At 37.9% G+C, this 12,393-nt stretch overlaps 1 protein-coding gene across 1 annotated transcript in view; it reads left to right on the top strand.

Moving 5' to 3' along the window:
* DLG5 (discs large MAGUK scaffold protein 5) overlaps nt 1-12,393 on the top strand; it is a gene marked incomplete at both ends in the record, with an annotated part of 109,637 nt that overhangs the window by 77,606 nt on the left and 19,638 nt on the right. The window contains 7 exons of the mRNA XM_082308811.1: nt 670-802; nt 3,700-3,827; nt 4,506-4,681; nt 5,263-5,366; nt 6,086-6,178; nt 7,106-8,125; nt 10,917-11,055. Of these exons, the coding sequence (XP_082164937.1) occupies nt 670-802; nt 3,700-3,827; nt 4,506-4,681; nt 5,263-5,366; nt 6,086-6,178; nt 7,106-8,125; nt 10,917-11,055 (1,793 nt within the window). The remainder of the gene's footprint in view (nt 1-669; nt 803-3,699; nt 3,828-4,505; nt 4,682-5,262; nt 5,367-6,085; nt 6,179-7,105; nt 8,126-10,916; nt 11,056-12,393) is intronic.

The following is a 12,393-nucleotide window of genomic DNA, read 5'->3' as shown; positions in this document are numbered from 1 at the left end:
GAATCATATACTGTTACAGCTGTGGTATTCATGTTACTGTTACAGCAGGTATTCATGATACTGTATGTGTACTGCCTGTATTTTTAGTTATCAGGAAAATTATTGTGATGGGCCAGATCCTAAGTCTTATTTTAACCTTTTTATCTTACTAATGAAACACATATTCTAAGCTTTGTACCGTGGAGATACACTTAAGCAATATGGGATTCTTTCACTGAAGTCGGCTTAACTGCAATTTACTTCCTCCCAACTATATTCTCACTGGTTTATGGATGCAAGGAAGATGTGCATCATGCGTCATCTTGATGGGTTGTGGGAGTTTTTTTCTGTCAGTATTTATCATGCCCCACCTGTCATAAGCATACTGATGCAGCTCATCTGAGGGTAAATTAAATGCATTTTGGGAGATGTTAGAAACCTAGTTGTGCACTTCAATCATGTAAAAATAATGCAAAAAATGTAAGACTATGTTAGGACAATATATAGAAACGGAAAGTCAATTCGATAGCCCAAGAATATTGGAAAGATGGAAGCAAGGGGCAAATTTCTGGCACAGCTTGGATTTTTGATTTAGAAAACAAAATATAAGGTATCTCGTGATGATAACATTATATATCAGTTTATTTAAAAGGGTTGTCTGTGTCTATAAATAATTTTTTCTTTGCCTAGGGAGAAGATGGAGAATCAGTTGGAAAAGGAGGCCAGATTCCGTCAATTGATGGCCCATAGTTCCCATGACTCAGCCATAGACACAGATTCTCTGGAATGGGAAACAGAAGTGGTAGAATTTGAAAAAGACAGAGTAAGTAAAAAACATGAACTGCATTGTCTTATATATTGGATAGCTTTGAAGTCAATTAAAACATCTTGATACTAGGTATGATTAAAAATAACTCTAATCTGTATTTTTTTTAGTTCTTTGTTGTTGTGCTAGGAACTACACACACATATGCAGCAAGCGCAGTAACATTTAGGTGAAAGTAGTTGACAAAACCAAGCTGTTATACACAAGCTTTGCATTTTTCTTCTTATGAATTATAAATAAAAATGATTCCTCTGTCTGATCTTGCAGGGTACCCAGGTCCATGTACTATAAAAAAATGTTTCAAGTTGAACATTTAGTGTTCTTCAAGTTAGTGATTCATTGGAGCAATGGCAGTGCTAAGGCAGCCAAAACTTAAGATGTGATTGAAACACTGACATGAGAGAGCTGAGTCCCCTACTCTTGCAGGCAACGTCACTTATAATCTATGCATAAAATAGTTAAGCCTTTACATGAAGTTATTTCTGCTACTTTTGCTCAGATTTGATGATTAGACATTTTAAAATATTAAAAATATTTATTCAGGATGAATGTGTATTTTAGGACAACGTTGCCCTTCAGCTTAAAAATCTGGGATGAAAGGAGATGCTAATCTCCCTTGCTTGTCTGTAGAGGGAGTTAAATCCCTTTTCCATTTTGGCATATTAAATGGAGTTCTTATGTTTAGCTTTCCAGATAACCTCCACATCCGTTCATTATCCTAGTAGTGCTTTTCTCCATTTAATTTTATTTTTCTTCATTGTAGTCTAGAATTTTTATTTCACTGCTTTGTATGCAAGTCTTGAATGCTGTTCTATTTGAAATTTTTACTGGCGCATCACGTTGTTTGCTAATAGTGATTTTTTTGACCACATAGAATACACAGGTGGTCTTCCAGATTGTGTTTCATTTATAACAGCTTCTGCATATACCAGAATTTCTTTCTCATTCCTGAATGACAACGTTTGTGATTTAATGCTGTCAAATGAAATCCGTTTTATTTTACTGCAATATTTGGGGTCATCTTTTTTATGCTCTTCCAGTCTGTCTGTGTTCTGGCAGTGCATCCCAACAGATTCACGGAGACATTCCTTTTTTGATACTAAAAATATTTTTTAGAATTATTATATGTTGAAATATATAGATTGAAAAGACTATATGAACTGAGTACCAATGCTGATCCATCAGGACCACAGTCTGTAAATTCTTTCGGGGATAACAATTCCCCGTTCGCCATTTCTTTTTCACCTCTTTTGACCAGCTCCTTCATCATCGGATTTTGTGCATTGCCATCTTCTCCATTTTGACTGATAACTAGTAATTTTGCTTTTCCGTCGTCTGGAAAATTAGTTAGCAAGTCTAGCGTGTGCTGTACCTGTGGTAAACAACATTGCAGCCTGATGAATTTTCCATTCATATGCAGTTATTCAGTTATTCTTTACTTCAAAGATTGTTCTAAGTGTTTGCATTACTGAGATCAAATCATTTGTCATTTGAATATATGTTTCCCTTTCCTAAACATAGGCATTACACTTGCTGCTATCAAATTATAGTCATAATATTGTGCCAGCCTTGATTAGATATATGGGAAAATCCCTGCTGACCTACCAGCATTTGAATTCCAGGATGGAGATTATAGAGTTGAATACATTTGAATCCTTTTATTTTTGCTTCAACTTCACCTGTCTGCTTAAGCTCATGTTCTATATAATCACTCAGCTCAAAACTGAGTGAAATAATATTCACTTTTCAGCTCTGAGGCTGGGCCGTGACACTGTGATCTCTACTCAGTCTGTATTTTATGGCAATCCCATGCTCTTCCCTATGAACTTGTTTCTTATATAGAGCATTTAGAAGAACCATAAGGATTTTAGTATATTTTTGGCAGGTTTAGCTCAATTGATTTCTGGTAAATATTCATATTTTTGCATGTTTTATCTTCAGCTTCCCTGAAGACTTTCTTCTCTTCTGATTTTAAGGGGATTAGTCATCAAACCATGTCTAGAACTATGCCTTACACATCTGATTTAAGCCCTATTTAATTTTTGCATGTTGAATTTTAAATTTCAAGTATCATCTCCCTTCAATATGCTGAGATGGTTGGTCCAGCTGATTTCAAGTAGAGTTCTCTAATTTTGATAAGTGTACTATTTAACACTGAAAATAGCAATAATAAATCACTTTGATCAGCTGGTCCCAGTTTATTTTCTTTAACCATTTTTTTTACAGTGACCTTGCCATTTACCAAAGGAAACACTAAATTAAAATTTCCCTATTTGGTTCAATGACTGATTTGTTAAAGATGTTTGTCACTTTTCACATCAAGGATGATCTGTTTTGGGCCAGGGTTGGTAGAATATCACCTCTAATACATATTTAGAAATGGTCCCCCATAATGGGGGGGGACAGCTTTCATTCCTGTTTAATTCTGGTCTTTAGCCATATCAAAGCAGATGTCTTTGAGTTCATCACTAAGACGCAATGCTGTTTCCTTACCTTTACAATTGTTTTTTCCCCAAGCAATGCCCATTCTTGGGGAACATGTCCTTGTTCTCTCATTACACATCCAGCGTCATACCTTAAAACAGGTTATATGTGTCTGAACGTGCTTTCTTGCATGCTGTTCTGCTTTCCTGTTCCTCTTTGGTGAAATTCCCCTTCTGCATTATTTCAGCCTTAATCTGAGAGAGAGAAGCATCATTCTAATGCCAGAGGATGCCTAATAACTAATGGAATTAGGAGCTTATATATTGAAGTACGAAATATAAAAACTTGCCTAGAACAGGTACCTGTAAATACAAGTGCATAGTACGAACAGGCAGTAATGCCTCTTGCTAACACACAGTGGCACAATGGTTGCCAGGGCAGTTGAGTCACTTTTTAATAATATTTATTAGGATGATATGGACTTGAAAGCACTTGGTTTTGATGTGGCAGAAGGCGTGAATGAACCGTACCTCCCTGGAGACTGTGGGATCTTTGTTACCAAAGTAGACAAAGGAAGTATCGCTGATGGTCGATTAAGGTAGGATTTGAATTTGGAATATACTTGTCTTTTGTTGATCATGATAAAATATGAGCATATGGAAAATTGTCTTCAGTTTTTCCCATTTTTTAAAGTTCTTTTTTATCATTGGTCTTGTATATTATTAATGTTGGTTGGGAAATTGCACTGAGAAGACCAATGCCTAAAAGCATTACAGAAATAAACGCTATTTGACTCATCCCTTAAAACTCACCAGGATTTGAAATGTTCTTTTGTTTCTCTGTGTCTCACCTACTCTTATTATCTCCTTAAACTTTGACCTATTTACTTGAATTTTGGGAAAGACATGAGAGTGAGGTATTGGTGGAGTGCAGGGGGAAAGGAGAGTAGAGCAAGGGGTAATTTGAAACTTGCTCCTGTTCTTCGTGTCGATAGGAGTTTTAAAAGTCTCCTCTGTCCAAAGAGTTGCTTTTAAATAAGGAGTAGTCATTACTGTTTTGAGGATATGTTTTTGCTAGTGAAGTGCAGACTAGAAGTCCTGCTTTTCATTTAGCTGCTATTTAATGCTCTTTCAGGAATGGAGAACTCCAGATAATTGAGGATTAGCATATTGAGATCAGCCTTTTTGCATCCTTTTTCATGAATGTTATTCATGTGCTGTGTGTCCAGTAAAGTATGCTCATGACACTGACCTGCTTATTTCTGTTTATCTGCCAGAGTGAATGATTGGTTACTGAAGATAAATGATGTAGATCTTACTAATAAGGATAAAAAGCAAGTTATAAAAGCTGTTCTAAATGGAGGAGGTGTTATTAACATGGTGGTTCGAAGAAGGAAGTCCTTAGGTGGGCGAGTGATAACACCTCTTCACATCAATGTTTCTGGACATAAAGGTAATGGCTATAAAGGCTGCATATAAATGGTATGTGTTTGTTCAGCCAAAAATGGCTTGACATAAAGGTACATGTTCTGAGCCTCTGCTTAAATCCCATTTAAACTGTTACTACCTCCTAGATAGGGATTGTTTTTAGCAGACTAAGAATGCTCACATTGATGATAGCTTTATTCTGTAAGTACAGGGTTTCTTTTTTGTTCTTGGATGGTTTTTGTGGTGGTTTTTTTGTTTGTTTGTTTTCTTGTGGTTTTTTTTTTGTTTTTGTTTTGGTTTTTTTTGTTGTTTTTTTTTTTTTTTAATATTTAGTTCTCATTAGTTGCCTGTCTGGAGTGTTACTGGGAGTCTAAACAAGACTCTTAAACCCATCAGTCACCCTGGCTTTGTGTGATTATATTAAATTTTGGGATATATCCCTATTTTCCCCTACTGTGCTCTTACGTCTTTAGAAGGGTTTTCAGAAATTGAAATTCAACTAGTTTGGTAGTTATATTTCTTTCTCGTGTAGGCAGGTCAGACATGCTGTTTGAGCAAGGTATTTGAATTGCAGGAGTAAATTCATGTTTATTTTGTGTATTTCAGATAGTGGGGTCAGTCTAGAAAATGGAGTATTTGTTGCTGCTGTTGTGCCTGGAAGCCCAGCGGCCAAAGAGGGTTCCCTTACTGTGGGAGACAGAATAATTGCTGTAAGTCCTAAGAATGCATTCTCCATTTTATTTTAAAGTGTTATCATTGATGCTACTCTTTAAGATTCCAAACTTTCCAATTAATTTTTTGCTTTTACTGTATTATAACCTTTTTGTATATTTACTAAGTATTTCTTATAAGTTAATGTGTTTGTAGGCTGAGTGATTAATATAATGTGCAGGTTGTTTGCTATGCTTAGTTCATGGAGAATTTTTGACAGAGACACTGACTTACTCTTCACCCTTGGCTTATATATAATGATACTTGTGATTTTTATACTTAATAGGAAAGGTCAGTTCCAAAAGGACATCCCTTGGCTGGATGAAATGTTTCTTGTCTTTTAAATTATGATATCGCAGATGTTGTCCTTTTGGAGGGGAAGTTTTTCCCTGTGTGCATTTGCAGCCTTAAATGACCTGTCTGATTTATGAACTCTTGTGAAACGGAAGGTGATTACTGTCAGTGTACAAATGCATAGAGGCTAATGTAGTGAAATAAGTGTTGTTATGCTGTATGTCTAGTAGGAATAGCAAAATTGTAGTTAAGAGGCTTGGTTTTTTAGTGGAGAATGGAAAAAGACAGGACAAGGTCAACCAGACTTCAGTCATGTATACATGCAAAACTAGTGTTTTCCCTGTCTGAGAGGTACTGCCTTAAGATGCTCCCCATCTGCTACCTTTGATTTATGGATGGCTGTTTTGGTTTTTTTTGTGTTTAGATCAATGGTATTGCACTAGATAATAAGTCGCTTACTGAATGTGAAGCTTTGCTACGGAACTGTAGGGATTCCCTTACCCTATCACTGATGAAGGTGAGTAGGAGAAGCAAAATTTGCAGAATTTTCTTGAACTTATACAGAATTATTTTAGTTGTTCAGGGAAGAGTATATGAAAAAATGAATATATCATCATGGGAAAGTCTCTGCTAAAAATAAGAGCATCTGGATGCATTTCACTGGTGGTACACTCAACAGTTATTTCCAAAGTAAGGCTATTGCGGCATCTGGTAGGAAATGAAACTTATTTATTGTTCTTACTTCTTTCCTATTTGTTTGCTGGTCATGTGAAATGACTTCCAGCACAATTGCTTCTTTCTTCTTGGTTTCTGCTTCAAAGCTGCAGCAGTTTTGTACATGAAATATAAACTGCCTCCTGACTACAGAAAGGTTTGCTTTTAGTCAGGAGAGAGTTGCGCAGAAAACTGAACTCTGGCTAGTATGAGGATTAAGTAAGAGGCTTTCTTTTTCAGGCTTATTACTATAAAAATATATTCTGTTTTGCTTACTGAGGACAGAATCCCATTATGCTGGGCCTGTCACATGGGCTTTGTGAGTGATAATTCCAGTTCCAGAGAGCTTGAGGTTTTAAGAAAGTAAAAAGATTAAATGTTTGATGGAAAATGGACAATGAAAGATGACTTATTAGCATCACTTAACAGAGGCAGAAGTAGAATGCAGGTCCCTTCACTGTCAGTACAGTGCTTCTGCCACAGTGTGGGGTTGCCCTTCTGGAATTGTTCTGAAAATGTTTCAAAAAATTTTCTAGCTTCATTTTATCTGATGTTCTGTGCTTTACATCTGCAAGATTTTATTAAACCTTTCCCAACTGTATCTATACATGTGTTGGTGTCTATTCAGGTATAGGTAAATCAAGGAGGCTAGAATATGCCTTATACTAAACAGAAATCAGCCGTAATAATAAGGTGATTACTTGTTTGGTTTTGTTTTTTTTTGTTTTAGGTTTTTCCTCAGAGTTCATCTTGGAGTGGCCAAAATATATTTGAAAATCTGAAGGATTCAGAAAAAATATCAAACTGTAGGGTTCATGCATCAGAGATACAAGCCCAAAATAAAAGAAATCTGAAACTCAACAGCTCAACACAGACTGACATTTTCGATCCAGACATCATGGATGGCAAGAAGGACCAGAGTGATCAGGGCAGCAGTTCATTTTGTGACCACAAACCTTTCCCTAATAACACATTACGAGTAGACTCTCATAGGAACACTGTGCACAGTTGCCACAGTAATTCAGAACACAGTCTCAGCTCATTCAGCGCAGAGACGTATGGAGACCGAGGCTTTGGAGCTGTTGACTTGGATAACAGGAGGCTACCTTATGAACCTACAGGAGCTGACTGTATGATGGTTGAGACCACATTTGACAAAGCCCATGGAACTAAGCATAGTGGTGGTACCTGGCCAAAAGTCATGGTTAATATCTCAGCAACAGAAACAGAAAAGTTCTCTGTGTACAAAAAGCCAAAACAAAGGAAATCTATCTTTGATCCTGATACTTTCAAAAGACCACCAACTCCTCCCAAGGTGGAATACCTTTCCCCTAATCAGGTGACGGGCCATTCACCTCAGCCATCAAAAGCTGAAGTGGCTTCAACTCCTCCAACTCCTCCTAAGAGAAGTGACTCTATCAAGTTTAAACATAAACAGCAGACAAGCTCTGCATCAGAGTCTACGGTAACAACTGGATCACCACCCACCAGCCCAGCCACTGCCCAAGCTCCAGTTTCCTTGGCACTTAAACAGGATTCTGCTACTCTCAAGGGGCGCAGCAGGAATGCTGGGCATTATTATCGGGAGGAGGGTATTGACTGCACTCATCTCTCTTCAAGGAAATCCTGTGAAGATGACATTGGCTTTCAAAGGGTTGAAGAGCCAGAGATTAAACGACCAAGGCCAAAATCAGCTCCTGCACTGAGGCATAAAATGACCCATATGCCCATTCCTAATCCTGCGCTTCAGGTAGAAGCTTGGTATATTGAAGCACAAGACTAGAAACCTTAAAGTGTATTTTCAGTGTGATTTTGGGTGCCTGGTTACATACCATAACAGGAGAAGCATAGCCTATTCTCTGAGAAGCTACCCCAGACTCAGTTGTCACTTTGCAGTATCTCAAAATACAAAACCAATTCATGGAGTTGCAGTGTTTAACAGGCAGTGGTGACCACCAAACAGGATAATAGGGTTCAGCTTAGTAGCCATATCTTGGGTTTTAATGCTCCTTGATGGAAGATCAGGGCTCTTTCCTGTATGTTTTTGACAACCTGAAAAAAATCAAAAATAAATAAAAATGCAAAGAGGCAGCTTTAGAAAAGCTGAAAATAGGGCCTCTTAAATTTTACAAAAATCAGATTGGTTGCCCAGCTCACTGTAGAAATTAATGGAGAAAGGTATACCATTCACAGTATTGGTTTTTGTAAGTCTTTCTATGAGTCTAAATAATTTTGTAAATCTAATATGAAATTCATAGGGTGTTAGGCACATCACGGTGTAAAGATGGACTGTTTATGAGAATATGGCTTAATAATATAGTTCAAAATGAGAATATAATTTGTTAGAATAAACAACTCCTCTGTGGAGATTGTGGGTCATGTCTAACCAATGTAGGTGGAAGAAACATTTTATGTGATCTAATAAGATGAACCTATTTAGGTGAGTGCATTATATAAAGTGGCATAATCCCACCCTCTTCACGAAGTTTTAGAAGCAATAGAGACAACAGAGCTGAATTGGAAATAGTGGAAGGTTTGGAGCCATATTCTGCAAAAATACTGGTGTAAGAGAACAACTGGCAATTTTGTCTCTTTTTGGCTTCTTCCATTGTATTCCTCCCATATTCCCTAACATTTTTGGGGAAAAATAGTTATGGAGAGCTTTAAACCTTTTTTGTAAAAGTGTCCAGCAAATTCTGCATTACCGATGCAGAAAAGCATATGGGTTTAATTTTATAGCTGGAATCAGCAGATTTATTCCGAACGGGTCTGAAGAGCAGTATAGCTAAGAGAAAGGTCATGGTTTTTCATCCAGAATTGTGCCACAAGAAACGAAGGGAGGCATATTCTAATTTCATCTTGTGGCACGTAAATAACAACAAAACAAGATCATGCTATTTGAATACGGGATGTTTGCTTTATGTAGAGTATCAAGTTGATGCATTAGCACTGGCACTCCCATGCTCCCTTATAGTGCGTTGTTACGAGCATATATGTTGTCCTGGTTATAACTGTAGTAATATTACTATAGTAAGTGAAGAATTTCTAGCTGTTACAAGGACACATGTAGGTGGGGACTTTACATGCAAGAAATTTGTTAGCTGGAACAGAGGGGGTGGTTTTGGCACTACTTTGGCATTACTTAAAAGACCAGAAAGGATTGACAAGGACATGTGATATTGCAGATATAATATAGGTGTTGGTTCGAGGTGAAGAAGAAAAATTGTGTAATAGAATTATAGTAATAATTTCTGGTTTTTAAGGTTATTTGATGTATTAGTTAGTTTACGTTGCTAGGGTTAAATTAGGACTAGGTTCTGTGATTCTTTTGGGTTTGTTTGTTTTGTTTTTTTTTTTCCCCCTTCCTTCATTTCTCCCCTGTCCTCCCAGAAAATAGGCAGAACTTTGTAACTCTAAAGTTGTTGTTGACTAGAGAGCAGAAGTTATATTGTGCCTCAAAAAGTGGACACCATTCACTCTGAAAATTTCTCCCTGGTGGAATCATCTTTGCACACTACAACTACATCGGGCTGTGTAACAGTAGTGTCCAGTCTGCATGTATTCATTGCTGAATTAGTGTTTATAATATCAGAAATATGTATATAGAATATTCAGTGTAGTTGAATTTGTAGCCATATTGGCTGGTATCAATTTCCTTAGCTATGTATATACGCAATTAAGTTTGTGTACTTTGATAAGTTGATAAATTTAAGAGAACTTTCATCCCTGGGTAGTAGGTAGTACAATTACTAACACACTGTGGCAGTGATCAAGTATTGGTTCTAAGAAGGGTGCCTCTGCATTTTGTAGTCTTTGTGCTCTGAGTAACTCTTCATTTAATTAAAATACTGCTATCATAAAAAGTGTAAGTACTTTTTCAGTAGTTATTTTTCACTTATTACATACTTCAATCTCATGTTTTGTGTTGTACATTTCAAGTGTGTAAACTCTGCATGCTGAGCCCTAAACTTGTAGATCTGTAGCATCACTGTCAGTATCTGAGGTATTCTCACGTTTCTTAACTCACCAGTGTCTACTCATTATCTACAGAACAGAGGTTGTGATGGTTCCAAAACCTGAATTGCTCTGTTGAAGAGAGGTTGTTCCACACATATCTGAAAATAAAGGCTTAGAGGAAAAAACTTTCTGGCTTGTTAGCCAGGCCGTCCGTAGGAAACACTTGCGATAGTGGCTGAAATAACAGTTGAAATGTCCTGTGAAAGCAGTATTTTAAAGGAGAAACATAACTAAATGCTGGCTGTTTTATTGTGAAGAAAAATATACCAGTTAAGTTGCAAACATTGGCCTACAAAGATTACAAAATAATAAAAGGAAATAATAGAGCAGGATTGGAGGAAGGAAGTGGCAGAAATGAATAGCATCATTGAAAGATAAAGGTGTAACAAGCACTGTGATGGTGAGCATGTTCTGGAATAGATACTATAAAGTTTGAAGTTGCTTGCTGCTTACAAAGTTTGGCTGTTTTATTTTTTTCTTCTAAATCTCTGACGTTCTGTAATCAAATTTCTTTGTTTTTGTAGGTGCAGAAGTATACTCCAGCTAGTGAGGAGCATCTGTCTCCAGAGCTACAGGAATGGGCACCATATTCACCAAAACGGTCTGCTAGGCACAGTGATGGCTTTGTGCCTGCCGCCTTATACGCTGGCGGCATGTCAGCAGGTGAGTGACAGAACTCGTAGTTACTTTCTAGGAATGCCCCAAGGAATTTGTCCATATTGGACAATATTGGGGATTAGTTGTGGTAAGTGCAGAACAAACATGACTCACAAAACATATTTCCATCATCTGTTGTAATCTGAACATGGTCTGCTCAGCTTTTGGACTGTAAAGAAGTGAAAGCTGTTTAAGAACCATTAAGGAAACTGAGCAACTCCTGGCTGAAGGATTTGTGTTTCATCAGTTTCTGTGCAGAGGAGTTTTGAACACATAGTGGTGAACAAGGTGTAGCCTATACATTAGGGAGACAAGTAAGATTTCCAATATTTTTGAAAAGAACAGTAAATGGAGGTGTCCCAAGCTTTAGATGCTTAACTTCCGAAATACTTCCAAGGAAAAATATCTGATGTTTAGAAAGTACAACATATTAAGTTCTGCCTATTGGAAATCAAATGCTTGGAGTATCTCAAGCTGAGTGCCCAGACTGGTTGTGATCTTAATCTAAATTAAAGATTAAATGTCAGTGTGTTTGAGATACTAAGCTGCTGAAGAGGGGACTTACAAGCAGCTCACACAGAAATCTGTATAATTCGGTAGAACAGAAAACAGCTAGCATGTTGTCTCAGTTGATCGAACAGTTGTTGGGTATTGAGGTGCATGTTAGCAGGTTTTAAATCAGCACAGACTAAATGGAGTACTTCAGGAGCTACTTAGGGTAACCCCAGCTGTCTCAGCCTTTCCTCATGGGAGAGGCGTTCCATCCCTCTGATCATTTTTGTGACCCCTGAGTTGGTCATTTTTGTACCCCCGAGTTCTTCTCCTCAAAGCTGCTCTCAATTGGTTGAGTACTGAAGGATGAGACAAACTTGAGAAGTGGGCCCATATGAACTGAATGAGGTTCAACAAGCGCAAGTGTAAGGTCCTGCACCTGGGTCGAGGCCATCCCAGACATGAGTACAGACTGGGAGAAGAACTCATTGAGAGCAGCCACGCAGAGAAGGACTTGCAGGTCCTGGTCGATGAAAAGCTGGATATGGGCCAGCAATGTGCAGTAGCAGACCAGCAAGCCAGCCGTATCCTGGGCTGCATCAGAAGAGGCGTGGCCAGCGGGTCGAGGGAAGTGATTCTGCCCCTCTCACTCTGCCCCACCTAGAGTACTGCATCCAGCTCTGGAGCCCTCAGCACAAGAAAGGTGTGGACATTTTAGAACGGATCCAGAGGAGGGCCACAAAGATGATCAGAGGGCACCTCTGCTATGAAGACAGGCTGAGAGAGTTGGGGTTGTTCAACCTGGAGAAGAGAAGGCTTCAGGGAGACCTTATAGTGGCCTTCCAATACTTA

Source organism: Platalea leucorodia (genome assembly GCF_965183815.1).
Source record: "Platalea leucorodia genome assembly, chromosome: 4".
Classification (NCBI taxonomy): Eukaryota; Metazoa; Chordata; class Aves; order Pelecaniformes; family Threskiornithidae; genus Platalea; species Platalea leucorodia.
This window is presented reverse-complemented; position numbering and strand designations above follow the sequence as displayed.